General features: G+C 36.5%; 3 protein-coding genes across 3 annotated transcripts in view; 1 reads left to right on the top strand and 2 right to left on the bottom strand.

Moving 5' to 3' along the window:
* Positions 1-501: 501 nt before the first annotated feature.
* On the bottom strand, positions 502-4,217 carry LOC123679746 (putative tRNA (cytidine(32)/guanosine(34)-2'-O)-methyltransferase). The gene is made up of 6 exons (XM_045617205.1): positions 3,944-4,217; positions 3,552-3,887; positions 3,267-3,476; positions 3,023-3,207; positions 1,939-2,458; positions 502-1,702 (listed from the first exon to the last, which is right to left on the bottom strand). Exons 1-6 carry the CDS (start codon positions 4,062-4,064, stop codon positions 1,497-1,499), a joined length of 1,578 nt encoding a protein of 525 aa, XP_045473161.1. The 5' UTR covers positions 4,065-4,217; the 3' UTR covers positions 502-1,496.
* Positions 4,218-4,659: 442 nt separating this feature from the next.
* LOC123679741 (dnaJ homolog subfamily C member 21) lies at positions 4,660-6,506 on the bottom strand. The gene has a single exon (XM_045617190.1). It carries the CDS (start codon positions 6,357-6,359, stop codon positions 4,701-4,703), a length of 1,659 nt encoding a protein of 552 aa, XP_045473146.1. The 5' UTR covers positions 6,360-6,506; the 3' UTR covers positions 4,660-4,700.
* A 341-nt stretch (positions 6,507-6,847) lies between these two features.
* The window catches only part of LOC123670627 (leucine-rich repeat-containing protein 71-like), a 32,421-nt gene continuing 21,094 nt past the window's right edge, over positions 6,848-18,174 (top strand). The window contains exons 1-4 of the mRNA XM_045604143.1: positions 6,848-7,082; positions 7,136-7,305; positions 7,543-8,005; positions 9,643-9,796. Of these exons, the coding sequence (XP_045460099.1) occupies positions 6,897-7,082; positions 7,136-7,305; positions 7,543-8,005; positions 9,643-9,796 (973 nt within the window). The 5' untranslated portion in view covers positions 6,848-6,896. The remainder of the gene's footprint in view (positions 7,083-7,135; positions 7,306-7,542; positions 8,006-9,642; positions 9,797-18,174) is intronic.

Below are 18,174 nucleotides of genomic sequence, written 5' to 3'. Positions count from 1 at the left end.
TGTGACAATGTGTTAAAACTATCTCGTAATCAATTATTTAATACGTAGATGCGCCCTTGAGCAGTCGTGCACTGCAGAGCATTGACTCCAACATTAGAAAGAGGAAGATTGATCCTCATGTCACGTGACCAAGAGGGAGGAGATTAAGATTTTTGAATTTCTACCAATGATAAGAGAAGTCAAATCATGTTATCCAATAGGGTTCAACCAATCAAACCATTGGTGGTTGATTGGTCACTAGGTCGATCCTCTCTCTTTATCCGCTATTTCCGCATTAGATCATTGCTTGTAATACCGTTCTCCGATATTTTTTCGTGTAAAATTTTCATAATTTGAACTAGCACAAAAAGGTTCCTCAATTCACGTCAATGTATATTTTATACTTCAATGTCATTCCGATTTTCCTTTAAAATTATTATCATATTTAGGTGGATCTAACTGAAGAAAATATCAGATTTACGAGGTTCAAAAATGAATGAATAAGGAAATAAAACATTCAAGTGCTTCAACAAGATTTATTTGAACAATTTGTCCCTAATGGTAGGGTGGTGCCACAGCTTCTAGTGGTGTTTTTTTTCGAAGATTATTTTAGCTCTAAAACTAGCAAAAATAGCATTGGACAGTTCCCATTTTTTCAACAACTTTGGAAAGCCATATTGCAGGAATCATTTTTCCATTTCAACAATTGTAAACTTCAACGTTCCAATAGGATACTAAAATTTCTTCAGAACAACTGCATTGCAAAGCGGAACAATTTATTTTAAAAATATCGAATGTTCTTTGCGTTGTTTAGGTTTTAATTGATAAAGCTACATCACTTCATGACAGGTTAAATTCTGCGTATTAACAATCTAATTGATCTAAGGATTTGGAATTTTACTAAACATAGCGAATACTGAAGACTACCAACAATTTTAATTGTTTTTAACTTGAAATATATTTATTGCAGATCTAATTGATTATTTTACTCTCTAGCAGAAAGGTCAAGAAACATTGTATTCCTGTCAGTTTTTGTAGCAGCAAGTTTTGCTGTTTCATTCTGAATCCTTTTATGAATTTCACACATCAAAATTGCAATTTGAAAAGATCAAAAACGTAGGCATATAAAATATATCATATAAATCAGTTGAAACATATCGATATACACGAATTATGACACGAAAAAATTTACAAAATATTACACATAAGCCAATATACCACATATGTATAAAATGTAAATTTGCACATATTATCAGAAAGATACTGCCTTTGAAAAGCCTGCTTTAAAAATACTTCAATGGAAGTTGACTATAAAATTAAAATTCCATAGGAATCTAATAAAATTAATATTACGCGAGTTCTTAATCTTATTTTTCGCATTATTAACTCACCAAGTGCAGCTCTTGAAATTCCAGAAAGATAAACCGTTGCAATAACATATTCTAATAATATAAGCAAATCATTTCCCGTAAAATTTTAAAATAGCTGACTCAAAATGTGTAAAACATATCAGGAGATTAAATTATATTATGAGTTTCATCATCACAATCCGAATCACAATCAGCAGCACCCTCATTTGCAATCATATCTACACCACAAGTGCAGGTACTTCTGTCATACTTCACCCAATTGATAATGAAATTGTCGCATTCTTCCAAGTTATCTTGATTCAGAAGCTGCGAGTCTAAAGCTGAATTTTCTCCACTGGTGATTTCACATTGGCCTAAGAAGTATACATTTGGTTAGCGTCAGCATGTTTTAACGTTTGATGAGAAAAAACTACGCAATTAATACTGAATTGTTAAAATTCACTGCAATAATGGTGAAAAATTCCCAGCAAAACTTGGCACAATTAAAACACTATTGATTTAATATTTTTGACAAACAGCTCTTTTTTTAATCGTTTTTTTACATATAAGCTTTCTGTTAAAACACCTTGAACAAAATTAATCCACTTACTTTCTACCGGTGAGTTGTGCCTCTGAGCAGATTCAACCAGTACCGTTCTGATAATCTGCTGGTCTGAGGGTCCAGCAATCTCTGGCACCTGAACCTCCTTAGAAGAACCCTGGACTATCCCAATGGTTTGCGTAGAAATGGTAGTTCCTTTCTCCTTGACAACTTTCTCAAAGTTGCTTATGCCCAAACTATTCAAAAGATTAGCCAAACTGTCTTGAACAGCGGGATCATCGTGTTTTAAACTGTGAATAAGTAAACCTAGCAAGTCCTCAGAAGTTGCATTTGCGTCTGCAATGATGCCGCTGATCTCAATAGGTGTACCACTTTTACTTGAATTCGATTCAAGATCCATATCAGTGTCAGACTTTGCGGAAGTACTAGGTTTGGAAAGGACCTCCATTTCGGGGCTACCCTCAGCAACTGGTTTTGGCTGTGGCATATTTTTTAAATCTTTATATGGAGGATCGATTGGTTTTTGCACAGGCTCATGATAAGTATAAGGTTGTTTGTCTCCTTCCAACTGGAAAAAATAGATTCATTTTTCTAGGAATCACTTGCCACATAAGTGCATAAAAATTAAAATGTGTCAATTCCCATTAATTAATATTACCTCAAGTAACTACAGTTATTACATATTCAGGCTTCAATATTTTATCTAATCTGGGCTCCTATTGTGAACAAGTGATCTTTCAAAGCATATACATGTACTTTCAGTATGACAAACACTGAAAGTAGGCAAGTATATAGTTTAAAAGATCATTTGTCAAAAATAGGAACCATGATGTAACATCATGTCACAATATCTGTAAATTTCGAATTTTGAGCCAAGAACCGTCCCCAACAATAAGGGTCGATTAGCTGATGATGAACTTGTCCTCAAATTTGATTCTCTCCATCCGTGGACAGTTTTGACTCAAAACTTGTGTTCAGAAGACTGATTCAACAATATTGAAGCAAAATTTTGTGAAAAAATTATATGAATATGAATTTGAACTGAAGTACAAAATCTTCTGACTTTATTCCAGTGCTCAAATTTTTCTTTTATTCGTTCTATTGAGGTTTTAAGGAATATGTTGACTCTCACCTGAAGAGGATATGTAACATCTGAATCATAAGCACTCATGTCCCCACACACCATAAAAGGTATTATAACCCTGTTAACACCTGTAAGTTGGTCAAAATTCCTTTCTCCTGCATTTAAGAATGGTGTCATCAGTTTAGGGTCAAAACCATCTGGTGGGTTATAGTTTTTAGCAACAAGGAATGCCTCTGGAAAGTATCAACAAAACATTACAAAACAATATTTCAATTAAAAGAAACTATATTACCTATGCTTGAATTTCTAGAACTACTTGGTTTGAATATATTGACTTCTTTGAAAATAGTAAGAAACTGATTATGAAGCAGGTCATTATCCTTTCCTCTGAATATCTTCGCAACGAATGTTCCTCCCTTGTTCAAAACATTGCAAGCAATATGAAGAGCTGCCAGGATAAGTTGACTTTGGATGTAAATATCTATACAATGCAGTCCTGTCACTATAAAAACAATCAAATGAATAATAAACTTTGTCAATGATGCAAGAAAAGCTGATTTAATTGAATAATACTTGCCATCTGGAGCTCCATCACATACAACAAGATCTGCAAATTGGCCTTCGAAATGTTTGATAATTTCTTGAGCAGTGGATAATTTAGTTATGTCCCCTTGTAGCTGAATCACACCAGGCAAAGGGGCCATTGGTTGGAGATCAACTGCTACAATTTTAACATCTTCATTAGGTTCAATTTTTGCATCTACCCTTTCTTCGTCCTCTTCAGGAATATCGTTGCTATCATCTAAATCATATCTAGGAGACAAAGATATCTTCTCATTCAAATAAAGTCTACGAGAAAGAACTTGACTCCAGCTACCTGGTGCAGCACATAAATCCACTGCCTTTTTAACACCTGCGGAAATTCGAGTTTAAGGTAGTGTCAACTCAGGAATTAACTCACAATAACACCTTCGAGTATGTCATATTTCTCATCAATTTGCAGAAGTTTGAATGCACTTCTAGCTCTCCAGCCATGCTCTTTGGCCTTTCTGTAATATATATCACGCTTATCTTTCGAACCTTTTCCCATTTCGAATTGCAAGGAGTATTTAACAAGTATTTATAATTATCAGGAACTCAACCAGACATAATCGGATTCACAAAATCAGTTTATCACTATTAAACCACAAGTGAACACCTCCATGTAAAAAAATAAACTGGAACCAGTGGAATCTATAAATGTATTAGGTTAGGTTGATTGTCAGTCAGTTTCTATGACCAATTTTTGAAGAATAAATATGGTCATATTTTTCAAAACACTATAAAAAAATCTGCTTGGGATTTTGATTAATTGAATGAAATGAGGTCTGCTATAATATGCAATCGAAAGAAGGGTCAAAAATTGATTTTGTATCGTTTTCAACTCTGTATTCTACCTTCGCTTCTAAATGTTAAAAGTTGAGGGTATATCAATTCTCCAACTGGGAAATTCCTTCCGGTAATTTTTGCATTTTCATGCAGTTGAACCACAGTTTACAGATACCATTATTATTATTATTATCCGTAATCTGTGAGTTGAACACAATATTTAACAGAATCAGAAATATATGCATCTTGAAAAGCACAAATTATGTTACAATAATTGAATTTATAATAAAGGTCAACTAGGGGAAAAAATTATAGAGTACAATTTCAGATTTTATTTTCAATAAATTAATAGTTAACATTATTTCCTAGATGCTTTGCCTTTGGCCCTTCCCTTGCTTGTCGCTCCACTTGTATTTAGGGGCAGAGGAGCACCATGACCTTCTGCTTTCAGATGCATAAATAGTTTGTTTTTTGAAGGGTAATTCTTCGAGCAAGTTGAACAGATGAAATTAGGAAGGTCATCCTTAGATGTGTTGGAATTTGAAGTATTTTCTGTGAATAATAGAGTTTCACTTGATGGTTCTTCTTTTGTGTTAACTACTGGTTGTATTTTCTTAGGCTTATTCTTTTTCTTTTTTTTCTTTCCCTTCTTGGATGAACTGAAATCATCATCAGAACTAGAGCTTGCAGGTAGTGTAGACATTTTCAACTCATCATCTGTGCTTTCTACTTTCAGAACATTTTTATTTTTTTTAGCCTTATTAGGTTTTTTATGACCATTATTAAGTGGTAATTCTTCAGAATCAGTGTCAGGGGACATATAATGGTGAGAAGCTGAAAATTTAGTTTTTTGTGTCTTTTTTTTCTTAGGAATAACAGCATCAACATCTTTTTCATAAGCATCAGACTCTTCTTCGCCTTGGTTGGTCTGTCTTTTACCACTAGAAAGTTCACTATCCATGTCATCCAAATTGTCTTCAGAATTTTTAACATCTACTTCTAAATCATCATCTTCCTCCTCATCAGACCCTAACATCTCAGCTCTCAAAGCTGCAACATTCAATTTATGTTTCATACTACTCTCATGATTCTGAAATGTTTTTTTTGTTTTGAAGAATTTATCACACGCAGGACAATAATGTTTATTGTATATTTCATCATCACTACAATCAGAATTGCCAAATTCATTATCTAGATTCTTCTCTATTTCTTGCAACTCTGAAGTCATATTTTCAAACTTACTCCACTCAGGCTGTACCTGTGATTCATTCATTTTCCTATTTTCTTCTAATTTTTGTCTTCGTAGTTCATCATGTTTTTTTCGGTTTGCCTCATTCTTTTCCAGATTGAGTTTAATTTGTGCTTGAACTCTTTTATCCCTTTTCCGTACAAATGCAACTAAATTTCTGATTTCTTCATTACGTTCCTTTTTAGCTTTTGACCTTACTTTTTTATTTTCTTTTTCTACGGCTTTAACATATCTTCTGTCTTTTATTTCTGCTATTTTATATGGATCCAACCAAACATAACTCTTTTTGGTGGAATATGATAGCCAATGTGAGTAGAATAGATTTACAACTGTATCGAAATCACTTTCTGATGTACCAAATGATGGAATATCTACAAAATCTTCTTTATTTTCAAAATAATCCAAATCTTCCATAGCAATTTGTTCGAAAACGTTTCTATAAACTGTGTAAAATCCATTTTCATCATCGCCATATCCTCTAAAACAAGACGTTGTAAAGTATTGAAACACATTGAGGTTTTTATCTTCGAAGTCTGATTGTGCACCAAGTAGAATTTGTTCACGATGTCTATCATACCATGCTCTCTCTTGTTTATCACTTAATACTTCATATGCTTGTTGTATAAGTTGAAATTGTTCTTTAGCATTGTCTGAATCATCTAAATTCTTGTCAGGATGCCATTTGAGTGCTAATTTTCTGTATGATGATTTTATTTCCGAATCCTCAGCTTCCTTTGACACATTCAGGACTTCATAATGGCACCGCATGTTGGTTGTTGTCAATAATTATCATATAATGTTACTGTAAACTGCTTGGTTCATTTCAAAAAGGATTGATTTTGAGGTTGATAGAATCTGTCAGAGAATCTTCTGTATTGAGGTTAATTTCTATTTCGATGACAGCAAATATCAACTAACATAGAACAAAATAACAAAAAGTGGATCGCTCACTGAGAAAATTGAAGTGATGTAATTATAATGTCTTTCAATGATTAACACTGGGTTACTTTTAATTTTATTTAATATATATAATATAACTTTGTACAACTTACAATTTGGTATGGTTTTGGAACTTGCGTTCTTGAAGACTTAAGAGGAGTGAGATTAACAAATGATTTTTACAGGTTATGTTATTTTACATGAACATAGAATGTTGTGCTATTACACAGAAATAAAACTTCTTTTTATCGATACATTACAGTAATCATAAAAATATAATATATTATACTAGATTTCTATGGATGTAATGACAATTTTGAAGATTGAAAATTGATTTCACGAAATTTTATCAATCCTTCTCCAATTATGTCCTCCTCATCAAATACTAAGAATAAAGCTTCGAAGGATAAAGTTAGTATGCTTAAACTAGCTAAATCCAATCAGGTCAGTAATGATCTACAAGGATTCAAAATAAGTTTGAATGAAGTTATCCATGATTACGATCCAAAAATAAAAGTGATATACCAAGATGCATTGTTAAGTAAGACAAGGGTAAGAAAGTCGAGAATTTCACGGTCTTTTTATACGAAAAAATGCCTTTGAAGCTACCCAAAGATGACGAGAGAATACACTGCCCTGTTATAATAGTAGTTTTGGAATCGGCACAGAAGCAAGTGATGAAAGCAATACTTTGGAAGCATTATCCCTTGATCGGAGAAGCTTTATCCACTTTTTTGTCATTCAGCGAGAAGTATTTAACTATTAACAGTTTGAAGTAAGTTGAAGAACTTAAAACTTATTAATAACAAAGAATTACGTTCCAATAGCGAGCAACCGAAGATGAGCCAACAGCAAACAAAAATATTGGACTGGCAGACATCTAGATCTATCGCTACTCACCTCTGATGGCAGCACTTTCTCTTCTGGTTGAATCTTGATCTAGAATTCTGCCAGTCCGATTTTGTTGTTCAATGAAAATTATTATTATATACATATAGTACCTATATTGCAGATTTGAAGACACTTGCTTTGAAGAGGCCGATACTAAGCTATTAACTGTATTCCTAAAGGCAAATCCTAACGTGACTGATTTGAATATGAACGGAAACAAGTACAATAAGAATTTCAAATACCTGATCACAGAAACTAAACTGAAATATCTCAGCTTGAAATTTTGTTCGATAAACCACGAAAATTTGGCAGAGTTTATAGAGCCATTGAAGAATGCTTACAAGATACCGTTAGTCCATTTGAATTTATCTAACAATAATATTGGAGATGCTGGTGCCAGCGTCTTGGCAGACGTGCTGAGAGTTAACAGAATCTTGATTTCTTTAAACGTTGCGGCTAACAACATCACAGATGAAGGGGCCAAGCATATTTTGAGATCGTTGCGTTTGTTTTCATTGAATCAGGATGAAATCAGTATAAGAAGGAAGATTTATTATCAATACTATATGCATAAACACCAAGAGGTAGGTACAAAGAATGTATAGGTAAAGGGTGTTTTTTTTCGAGGTATATATAACTTTGAGTTGGCATTACTGTTTAAGATAGCGACCGATTGAACAGCTGTCAAGTGATTTATTCTTAGTTTGGTTTGGCAATTCATCATGAATAGACTCACGCCTGAACAACGCTTGCAAATAGTGCAATTTCATTTCGAATATAATGGTTCTGTGCGGAATATGTATCGCGCACTACGTCCATTTTATCGTTTAGCGATGAAGCGCACTTCTGGTTGAATGGCTACGTCAACAAACAAAACTGCCGCATTTGGAGTGAAGCTAATCCTCAAGTGTATGTCGAAACACCGTTACATTCAGAAAAACTGACTATTTGGTGCGCTATATTGGTCCGTACTTCTTCAAGAACGATGATGGCCAGAACGTTACAGTCAATGGTAATCGGTATAGAGCCATGATTACTAACTTTTTCATTCCTGAATTGAACAACCATAATGTCCAGGAGCTATGGTTCTAATAAGACGGCGCAACGTGTCACACAGCTCGTGCCACAATCGATTTATTGAAGGACACGTTCGGTGACCGCCTAATTTCACGTTTTGGACCTGTGAATTGGCCTCCAAGATCTTGTGATTTAACACCGCTAGACAACTTTCTGTGGGACTATGTAAAGTCATTGGTCTATGCGGATAAGCCACAAACCCTTGACCATTTGAAAGACAACATTCGCCGTGTGATTGCCGATATACGGACACAAATGTTGAAAAAAGTCATCGAAAATTGGACGTCCAGATTGGACTACATCCAAGCCAACCGTGGCGGTCATATGCCAGAAATCATATTATATCATATCATATTAAAGATAAATAAAATTCATGACAATCGAATGATCCATCGTTGTTTTATTGCAATTTAAAGTTCTATAGCTCTAAAAAAAACACCCTCTACAAAGAATCTGTCTCTTGTTTCAATTAATTCTTGATTAATTGATATGATTTGTTTTCCTCTACGATTTCGAGCCAACCAAGAACAAAGAATGTATAGGTATAATGAATCAATTTTCGCCAAGAAAATAAAAACAGGAAATTCTTTATGCTGATAGAGAATATTTTGACATTCACTTATTTGCAAGCTCTCTCTGTAAATACAGGGTGCGGCAGAGCCGATTGACAAGTCATTGCTCGGGATATGGTGGAGGCAGGTGGTTGCGGAAGGAATCTTTGTGTTTCTTAAAGTCAGTAGTATTTAGTCAGCACCATGATTTGGACCGGAGTGCATCGAGGTTCCCAGGGCGACTGGTCTTACTGAGAGTGGATGTGAGTTGGCCATCTCGCTCACCAGATTTGAGCATCTGCGACTTCTTCCTTTGGGGTCATCTTAAAGATAAGGTCTTCAAACTTCGCCACACAACCTGCCAGAATTCAAACAGCGAATAACAAAAGAAATCCGGGCCATACCGCTCGAGATATGCCGAAAAGCAGTCGACAACTTTCAAAATCGACTACAACAGTGTGTCGACTGTTCTGCAGTTAATCAAATTCAAATTGTTTATGAATTATTTATTAATTTCAATGAATATTTAGTCATTCTCCCCTACCAACCATTACAAATAATAGTCATTGATTTTATCTAGATAAACTTTACAGGTCGCAGCGTATTCATCTAATACTACTTACGAAGAAGACGACAAAATCTCGTTGTCGAGGTCGTCGACCTTTTCAGCAACTAGGATGAGAAGTAAAACTAGATCGACGAAGAAAAGTAGGAAATCCAGCAAGTCCGTAGCTTCACTCAGTGAACGTAGGTACTTTACCAAAATTTCCATCTAGATAACTTATGATTTTGAAAATTTCGCAAAGTAACCTAACTCAACAATAAAGACGGAGTACGAAACAAAGATGGGACATCTTTGTCGGGAACAATATCGAACATTCAGTTAGGGAATATTGACCCTACCCTCCTCTCAGATATGCCACCCCTAGTTTCCATTTCTGTCAAGCAAATTAGATTACTCCATCTTCGCAACTCGTTGACCAAAATTGAAGAATTGAGAATCTATGAAATTCTCTCTCTCTTAATATAACCCTCGTAAGGGTGTAGTGACATCAATCTATGAAATTACGGGGGAATATTTAAGGAATATTTCCCGTCCACTTAATGAACCTTACTTTCGTCTATCAAAACTTTTTACCCGGAATTCGCAAAGTAATCTAACTCAACCACACAGATGGAGTACGAAACAAAAAAGTCCCCAAAAGAAACAGGAACAATATCGTACATTCAGTTAGGGAATATTGCCCCTACCCACTCCTCAGATATGCCACCCCTAGTCTCTACTTCTATCTATCAAATTAGATCTTTTGATCTTTTCGATCTGTTGACCAAAATTGAAGTATTGATAATCTATGAATTTACGATGGAATATTCAGGGAATATTCTTCGTATATATTCAATTAATTTCACATTTCACTACCAAAACCTACTCGAACTTCCTAACAAATACATAAGACCCTAAATGAAACGAGAACCATATCGTACATTCAGTTAGGGAATATTCCCCCTATACTCAATCGACACTTCTAGGATATTCCTCCTTGATTCCACTACGTCTGGCAAATTAGATTGCTCGATCTTCGTTGACCAATCTTGATGAACAAAAAGTCTTTAAAACTACCATAGAATTTTTTTGGGAATATTTTCAGTATGATCAGTCAACCGGACTTTCGTCTACCAGAACATTAATTTCGATTTTTGCGACATAACCTAACATTACCACAAAAACGAAGTGAAAAACGATAACAATATGGAACTATTATTTAGAGAATATCCTCCGTAACCCAACCGACTTTCCTCGGATATTCCTCCTGGAATATTTCCCCTATAGTCAGTAAAATTTACTTCCCCCAACCAAAACACGAACTTCGCAACATAACCTTACTCAACCACAAAGAGGAAGTACGAAACAAAAAGTCCCCTAAAGAAACAGGAACAATATCGAAAATTCAGTTAGGGAATATTGCCCGGTACCCTGCTCCAAGTATGTGCTACCCCTAGTTCCAACTTCTATCTAGCAAATTAGATTTGTCGATCTTCTCAACCCGTTGACCTCAATTGATGAATTGAGAATCCATGAAATTTCGATGAAATATTCAAGGAATATTTCCCCTATACTCAATCAATCTTACTTCCGCCTACCAAAACTTTGTACTCGATCGTCTCAACGTAACCTATCTCAACCACAAAGACACGAAGTACAAAACAAAAAAGTCCCTTGAAGAAACGGAAACAATATCGAATATTCAATTAAGGAATATTACCCGTACCCCCTCCTCGGATATGCCACCCCTAGTTTCCACTTCCGTCTAGCTAAATTGAGAATTTATGAAATCACATTGGAATATTCAAGGAATATTTCTCATAGGAGAAATATGGTACCAAAACTTTGTACTCGATCTTCTCAACGTAATATAACTCAACCACAAAGACACGAAGTACAAAATAAAAAAGTCCCTTGAAGAAAATATCGAATATTCAATTAAGGAATATTACCCGTACCCCCTCCTCGGATATGCCACCCCTAGTTTCCACTTCCGTCTAGCAAATCAGATTTTTCGATCTTCTCAACCCGTTGACCAGAATTGAAGAATTGAGAATTTATGAAATCACATTGGAATATTCAAGGAATATTTCCCCTATACTCAATCAAACTTACTTCCGCCTATCAAAACTTTTTACTCGATATTCGCAACGTAACCTAACTCAACCACAAAGACACGACGTACGCAACAAAAAAGTCCTCCAAAAGAAACGGGAACAATATCGAACATTCAGTTAGGGAATATTACCCGCACGCCCTCCACGGATATGCCACCCCTAGTTTCCACTTCCGTCCAGCAAATTAAATTTCTCGATCTTCTCAACCCGTTCACCAGAATTGACGAATTGAGAATCTATGAACTTTCGATGGAATATTCAAGGAATATTTCCCCTATACTCAATCAATCTTATTTCCGCCTACCAAAACTTTTTACTCAATATTGGCAACGTAACCTAACTCAACCACAAAGACACGAAATACGCAACAAAAAAGCCCCCCAAAAGAAACAGGAACAATATCGAACATTCAATTAGGGAATATTACCCGTAGCCCCTCCTCGCATATGCCACTCCTAGTTTCCACTTTCGTCTAGCAAATTAGATTTCTCGATCTTCGCAACCCGCTGACCAAAATTGAAGAATTGAGAATCTATGGAATTGCATTGGAATATTCAAGGAATATTTCCTCTATACTCAATCAATCTTATTTCCGCCTACCAAAACTTTTTACTTAATATTCGCAACGTAACCTAACTCAACCACAAAGACACGAAATACGCAACAAAAAAGCCCCCCAAAAGAAACGGGAACAATATCGAACATTCAGTTAGGGAATATTACCCGCACGCCCTCCTCGGATACGCCACCCCTAGTTTCCACTTCCGTCTAGCAAATTAGATTTCTCGATCTTCGCAACCCGCTGACCAAACTCGAAGAATTAAATTGCATATTCAACGATGCGTTCTCGACGAGATTCATTTCCTTAAATCTACAACCCCTAAACGGCCCCCCCGCGCTCGTACGGCTGGCGTCGTTGACACGAAAATCTCGTTATCCCCGACACGGCTCTTCCCTCGGTGACCTTGGCTTCTTGTCGCGCTCTCAGATCTTCCCCCGGACTCTGGATCCGCAGATGGAGAGAGAGCAAACAAGTTTCCGGATATCTGAGGGACTGTAGGGCAACGTCATAATTGGGAGACCTGATTGTGAATGGACACATCGAGGGGATATTCAGATTTGTGAGGAGTTTGTGAGGACGTACTGCTTCAGTTTTTATTTCTGTTGAGTGTTCTTCGAGTTGGAGAGAGGAAAAATTGTTGCTGGTCATAAAGGCAGTATTAGACAGTCAAACGTACCTAAATTGACAATATTAAAAACACTGAGACATAAAGGTGTTTCTTGAGCACTTGTTCTCCGAACCGATCACTCTATTATAAGGATCAACCTGTCACTTACCCTTTCGTTCGTTCCATTTTTGTTGTGTTAATTACTGTGTTGCATGAACGTTGTCTATGAGAAAGCCATGCATGAAAGCTCTGTCGAGTTTGCTCACCACTGATCAAAAGCAGCAAAGCATTGTAGATTCCGAACGCTGTTTAAGTCTCGGTTAAGTTAAGTAGAATAAACGGCAATTTTGCTTCGATATTGGACAGTGGATGAAACATAGGTTCATCACCATAATCAAGAGTCAAAGAAAGCGTCAGCTGAATGGAAAATTGACAGTGACAGTCGTCCAAATAGATCAAAATCCAACAACATCTGGCAAGGTTATGGCAAGCTTATTTTGGGACTTGCATGGTATATTATTCATCGGCAATCTTGACAAATGTAAAGCCAACAAAAGTGAATATTACATAATGGAATAATTGATAGCAGAAATTAAGAAGAAACGTCCTCAAATGCATAAGACAACAATTCTCTCTCACTAAGATAATGCTCCTTGTTACAAATTGATGAAAACCATGGTCAAATTTGAAAGAATTGCGCTTTCAACTGCTTGACCTCCCAGCCTATTCTCCAAGGCAGTGATTACTAGATACTGCTGACCTCAAAACCAGAGAAAGGAATTCTCCTAAATAATAATATACATAAAAGAAAGTAAAAATTTTAAATTTGCGAACGAAAAAAAAAATGAAGAAAAAACTGATGACATGTACTTTGTACAAAGCACTGATACACTTTATAAATATTCGCGAAAAAAAAAATAGATGGCCCTAACGGTAAGTGGTGTTTGAAATAAATAGATCGTAGATATCATTCCATGAGCTGAGGTATTTGTAAACGTAACACTATCGAAAAGTTATTCGATTTGTGTCTGCATCATAAAGTTATTCTCGAAGAAATCTGCGGCTGAGGCTTATCGAATAATCTCAAATACCTATGGTGAGGCCGCTATTAGTGGAAAAACGTGCCGAGAGAGGTTTCAACGCATCAAGAACGTCGATTTTGACGTCGAAGACCAGAATGGCGGTGCAAGAGAAAAGGTTTTCGAAGATACAGAATTGGAGGCTTTACTTGATCAAGACTCGTGTAAAACGCAACAGGAATTGGCCGTATCATTAGGAGTGATGCAATAAGCTATTGGAAGTCAAAGAAATGATTCAGAAACAAGGAATTTGGGTGCCGTATGAGTTAAAGCCGAGAGATGTTGAACGGCGTTTGTTTGCTTGTGAACAGCTTGCATCGCATTGTGACTGAAGACGAAAAATGAGTTCATTACGATAATCCCAATTGCAGAAAATCATAGGGATATCCCGGTCATGCTTCCACGTCGACTACCAAACCGAATATTCACGGTTCCAAGGTCATGATCAGTATTTGGTGGGACTAGCTCGGCGTAGTGTATTATGCGTTTTTAAAATCGACTGAAACAATCACAGGCAATCGTTATAGAACGCAATTAATTCGTTTGAGCAGACCGTTGAAAGACAAATAGTCGCAATACTACGAGAGACACGATGAAGTGATTTGACAGCATAACAATGCTCGACCCCATGTTGCGAAAGTGGTCAAGACATACTATTTTCTAGACGTTGCCCCCTCGGACTATCACTTTTTCCGATCAATGACAGACCGCCTGGCTGACCAGTACTTCCGGTCTTATGAAGAAGTAAACAATTCGATTCGTGGATCGCTTCAAAAGATGACCAGTTTTTTCAACGTGGGATTCGTATGATAACCCAGAGATGGGAGAAAGTAGTGGCCAGCGATGGACAATACTTTGAATCATAAATATATAACCAGTTCTTTACAATAAATCCTTGAGTTTGGACAAAAAACGGCGGAAGCAGAGTTTCACGCCTATGTATATTTCGTGTAAGTAGTCGTATAGTGCTGACCTCTACTTATTTGCTTCGAACACCGTACAAAGTTTGGTCATCGCTGGAGCGCCAAAGGGTAAATTAATGGGTACCAAAGTTTGACTGATACGCGAAAAACCACGTGGTGGTAATCCCTCTTAAATGTTAGATACAACGTTCCCTATTGAACCCACACGCACATCCTTCTCTGGACGCCACACGAACGACCCGATCCGTGTTCCCAATCAGCCGAAATTCTCCTGGACCCACTCGACTAGAGTGCGCCACAGCTACGGGTACAGTCCCGCTCGTAAATACCAAGCTTCGTTATTTCAGTTCGGCAGCTGACGCTTCAGAATCAATTCCAAAGTTACTCGACCGTTGATGAATTATTGTGGAACGGTGCGGCAAAGGGTACAGAGTAGAATGGGAGTTCTAAAAGCAGAATTTATGGAAAAGATTCACCCGGATAGCCCCGAAGAATCGATATTTATTACGGGGACCGGGCCGCACGAAAATGTCCGAGACATTATGAGGAAATATGATGAATGGGGATGGTCATTTAGCATCCGAAATGCCACGGTCTTAAGGAGACATTATCGGGCCGTGTGGGGCACTTTTCGATAAGGGGGGGTTTGGAATCGATAGGGAGTTTTTTTGGAGAAGCCGAATTCGGCTTCTTTCTTGATAACTTCTGAGCTTATTCACTAATTGATTCATTAATATTTAGTTTGTAAAAGAACGCTTGCATGGACCTCAAATCCTTCGAAATGATAAGTAATATAACAAAAATGGGAGATTGGCATGAGGTGAAGAAGAAACATATCGTTATAAAATATTGGACACTAAAAACTCATCTTCAATGAGAGGGATAGAGTGGTTAGAATTAGGTGGCAGTGTACACGTAGCAAGGCAAAATGTGGAGAAATGGTCGTACAGGGTTACATTTTGGAAACCTCGAGAAACCAGGAGGAAGACCCAGGAAGAGATGTATAGACGACACAATCGCTATAGCAGGAAAACAATGGAGCAGAACGTCAAATGACAGAGAAGCATGGAAGAAACTGGGAGAGGCCTATGTTCGACACTGGATGAGTACGGGCTGAAGAAGAAAAAGAAGAGCGGGATATACACCTGGAAAATAATAGCATTCATTTAATATACAAGACACAAAGCAAAGTATTTCATTGATAGTCCTTATCTAGAAAACCTGCAAGAGCATTTGAAAATTTTTTGGTGATTGGGTCAAGTTTATCTCACTTGTTGCATTCATGGTTCTGGGAACTCTAATGAAACCTGAAGATTATTAACAAAGCAGTTCACAATAAGAGGACCTATCTTTTTGAAAAATAAACGAGTATATTTTAACAGAAATTTATATGGATGTTTATTTCATTGTAAATGCAATTCATGATGGCAAACGATATCAGCCAAATGGCTACGGTTGCAGCACCATATCCTTTCAATGAAATTTTCCATGATTTTCGGGTGTATATCCTCGATGAATTCACGAATTCCATCTTTAAGGTCAGACTAGGTACCTCGGTAGCGCAGTGGATCAACAGTCGGCTGTGGTGCCGAAGGTACCGGGTTCGAATCCTGGCTAGGTCATGGATGTTGTGTACTTCTGGTGGTAGTAAATGAATTTGATAGAGGTTTATAGAATAAATTTGGATGATGACTGGATGGTGATTCACCAAGGTCAATATTGAAGCATTGCCATAGACCTTATCCTTCCCGAAGTCATGAATATAAACGTCTGAAAGTGTTAAATCTCAAGATCTGGGTGGCCATGATCATCTCTTCGACAAATAACACAGCCGGGAAACTACATGCCAAATTGAGATTGTTTTACTGCTTGTGTGACACGTAGTGCCGTTTTGTTGTAAATAAACGTCGTTCATATCAATTTGTTCCAATGCTGGCCATAAAAAATCAATAATCATAGCCTGGTAGCGCAATATTATCACCCCGTAACAGTAACACCTCATTTTTGAATAAGTAAGGTGCAATCACACCACCAGTCCTAAAACCGCTCCAAACAGTGACACGTTGGTCTTTTCAACGATCTTTCTTAAATTTTTCGAGCCCCAAATATGGTCCTTAACTTAGCCTTCGAGGTGAAAATGGACTCATCACTAGAGATAATTTTTTGATGTGAATCCGAATCATTTTGATGCATTTCAAAGACTCAATCAGCAAAGACACGACGTTGCTGGTGATTGACCAGTTGAGTTCTTGTTTTAAATGAACTTTAAAAGCTTCAAGTCCTGAATCTTTATGCAAAATGCTGTGCATTGTCTAATCATCGTGAAATGCTTAATTCCCAAGATCAACGAGGATTCTTCACATCGCTAACTTATACAACATCTCAAATTTTTTACTAATTTTACTATTACCGTCTGAGAAGATGTTTCACGACAACTTAAAAAAAAATACTTGAGTCTTGGGAACTGTCACTGCAAAATTTTCACTATTTTTATAGTTAATTCAAATATTTTAATGCGTAGCGAAGCGTGTATCATTTCTTCTTTAGTAGTGGTGCAGTTTTTACTGATCAAATACCAAAATATGGCAGCTTCAAATGTCACAACTGCCCAGATAGCGAACTATTCAAAATGAAACCTCTTATTGAAAAACTCATTACATACATGGTAACGTTTTCCTTGAAATAGTGCCAGTAATAATCTCTTAAAAAAGTTATACTGGAACAGCCAGTATTTGATTATTCTGAAATGAAAAGGCTATAGCGACAACTTTGATGTACGACAACCTAAAAAAAAGTACTTGAGTCTTGGGAACTGTGACTGCAAAATTTTCACCATTTTTATAGTGAATTTAAATATTTTAATGCGTAGCGAAGCGTGTATCATTTCTTCTTTAGTAGTGATGCAGTTTTTACTGATCAAATACCAAAATATGGCAGCTTCAAAAATAACAACTGCCCAGATAGCGAACTATTCAAAATCAAATCTCTTATTGAAAAACTCATTACATCCATGGGAACATTTTCCTTGAAATAGTGCCAGTAATAATCTCTCAAAAAAATATACTGGAACAGCCAGTATTTGATTATTCTGATATGAAAAGACTACAGGAACAACTTTGACGTACGACAACCTAAAAAAAAGTACTTGAGTCTTGGGAACTGTGACTGCAAAATTTTCACCATTTTTATAGTGAATTTAAATATTTTAATGCGTAGCGAAGCGTGTATCATTTCTTTTTTAGTAGTGATGCAGTTTTTACTGATCAAATACCAAAATATGGCAGCTTCAAAAA

The sequence above is a fragment of the Harmonia axyridis genome, chromosome 1 (assembly GCF_914767665.1).
Source record: "Harmonia axyridis chromosome 1, icHarAxyr1.1, whole genome shotgun sequence".
Lineage (NCBI taxonomy): Eukaryota > Metazoa > Arthropoda > Insecta > Coleoptera > Coccinellidae > Harmonia > Harmonia axyridis.
Note: the sequence above shows the minus strand (reverse complement) of the source record. Positions and strands in the feature narration are given on the sequence as shown.

Coding starts and splice junctions, on each gene's coding strand:
- LOC123679746 (XM_045617205.1), bottom strand. CDS start 4,064: ATGGGAAAAGGTTCGAAAGATAAGCGTGATATATATTACAGAAAGGCC. Junction 3,888..3,943: donor GAAATATGACATACTCGAAG/GTGTTATTGTGA, acceptor GAATTTCCGCAG/GTGTTAAAAAGGCAGTGGAT. Junction 3,208..3,266: donor TTCTAGAAATTCAAGCATAG/GTAATATAGTTT, acceptor GATACTTTCCAG/AGGCATTCCTTGTTGCTAAA.
- LOC123679741 (XM_045617190.1), bottom strand. CDS start 6,359: ATGCGGTGCCATTATGAAGTCCTGAATGTGTCAAAGGAAGCTGAGGAT.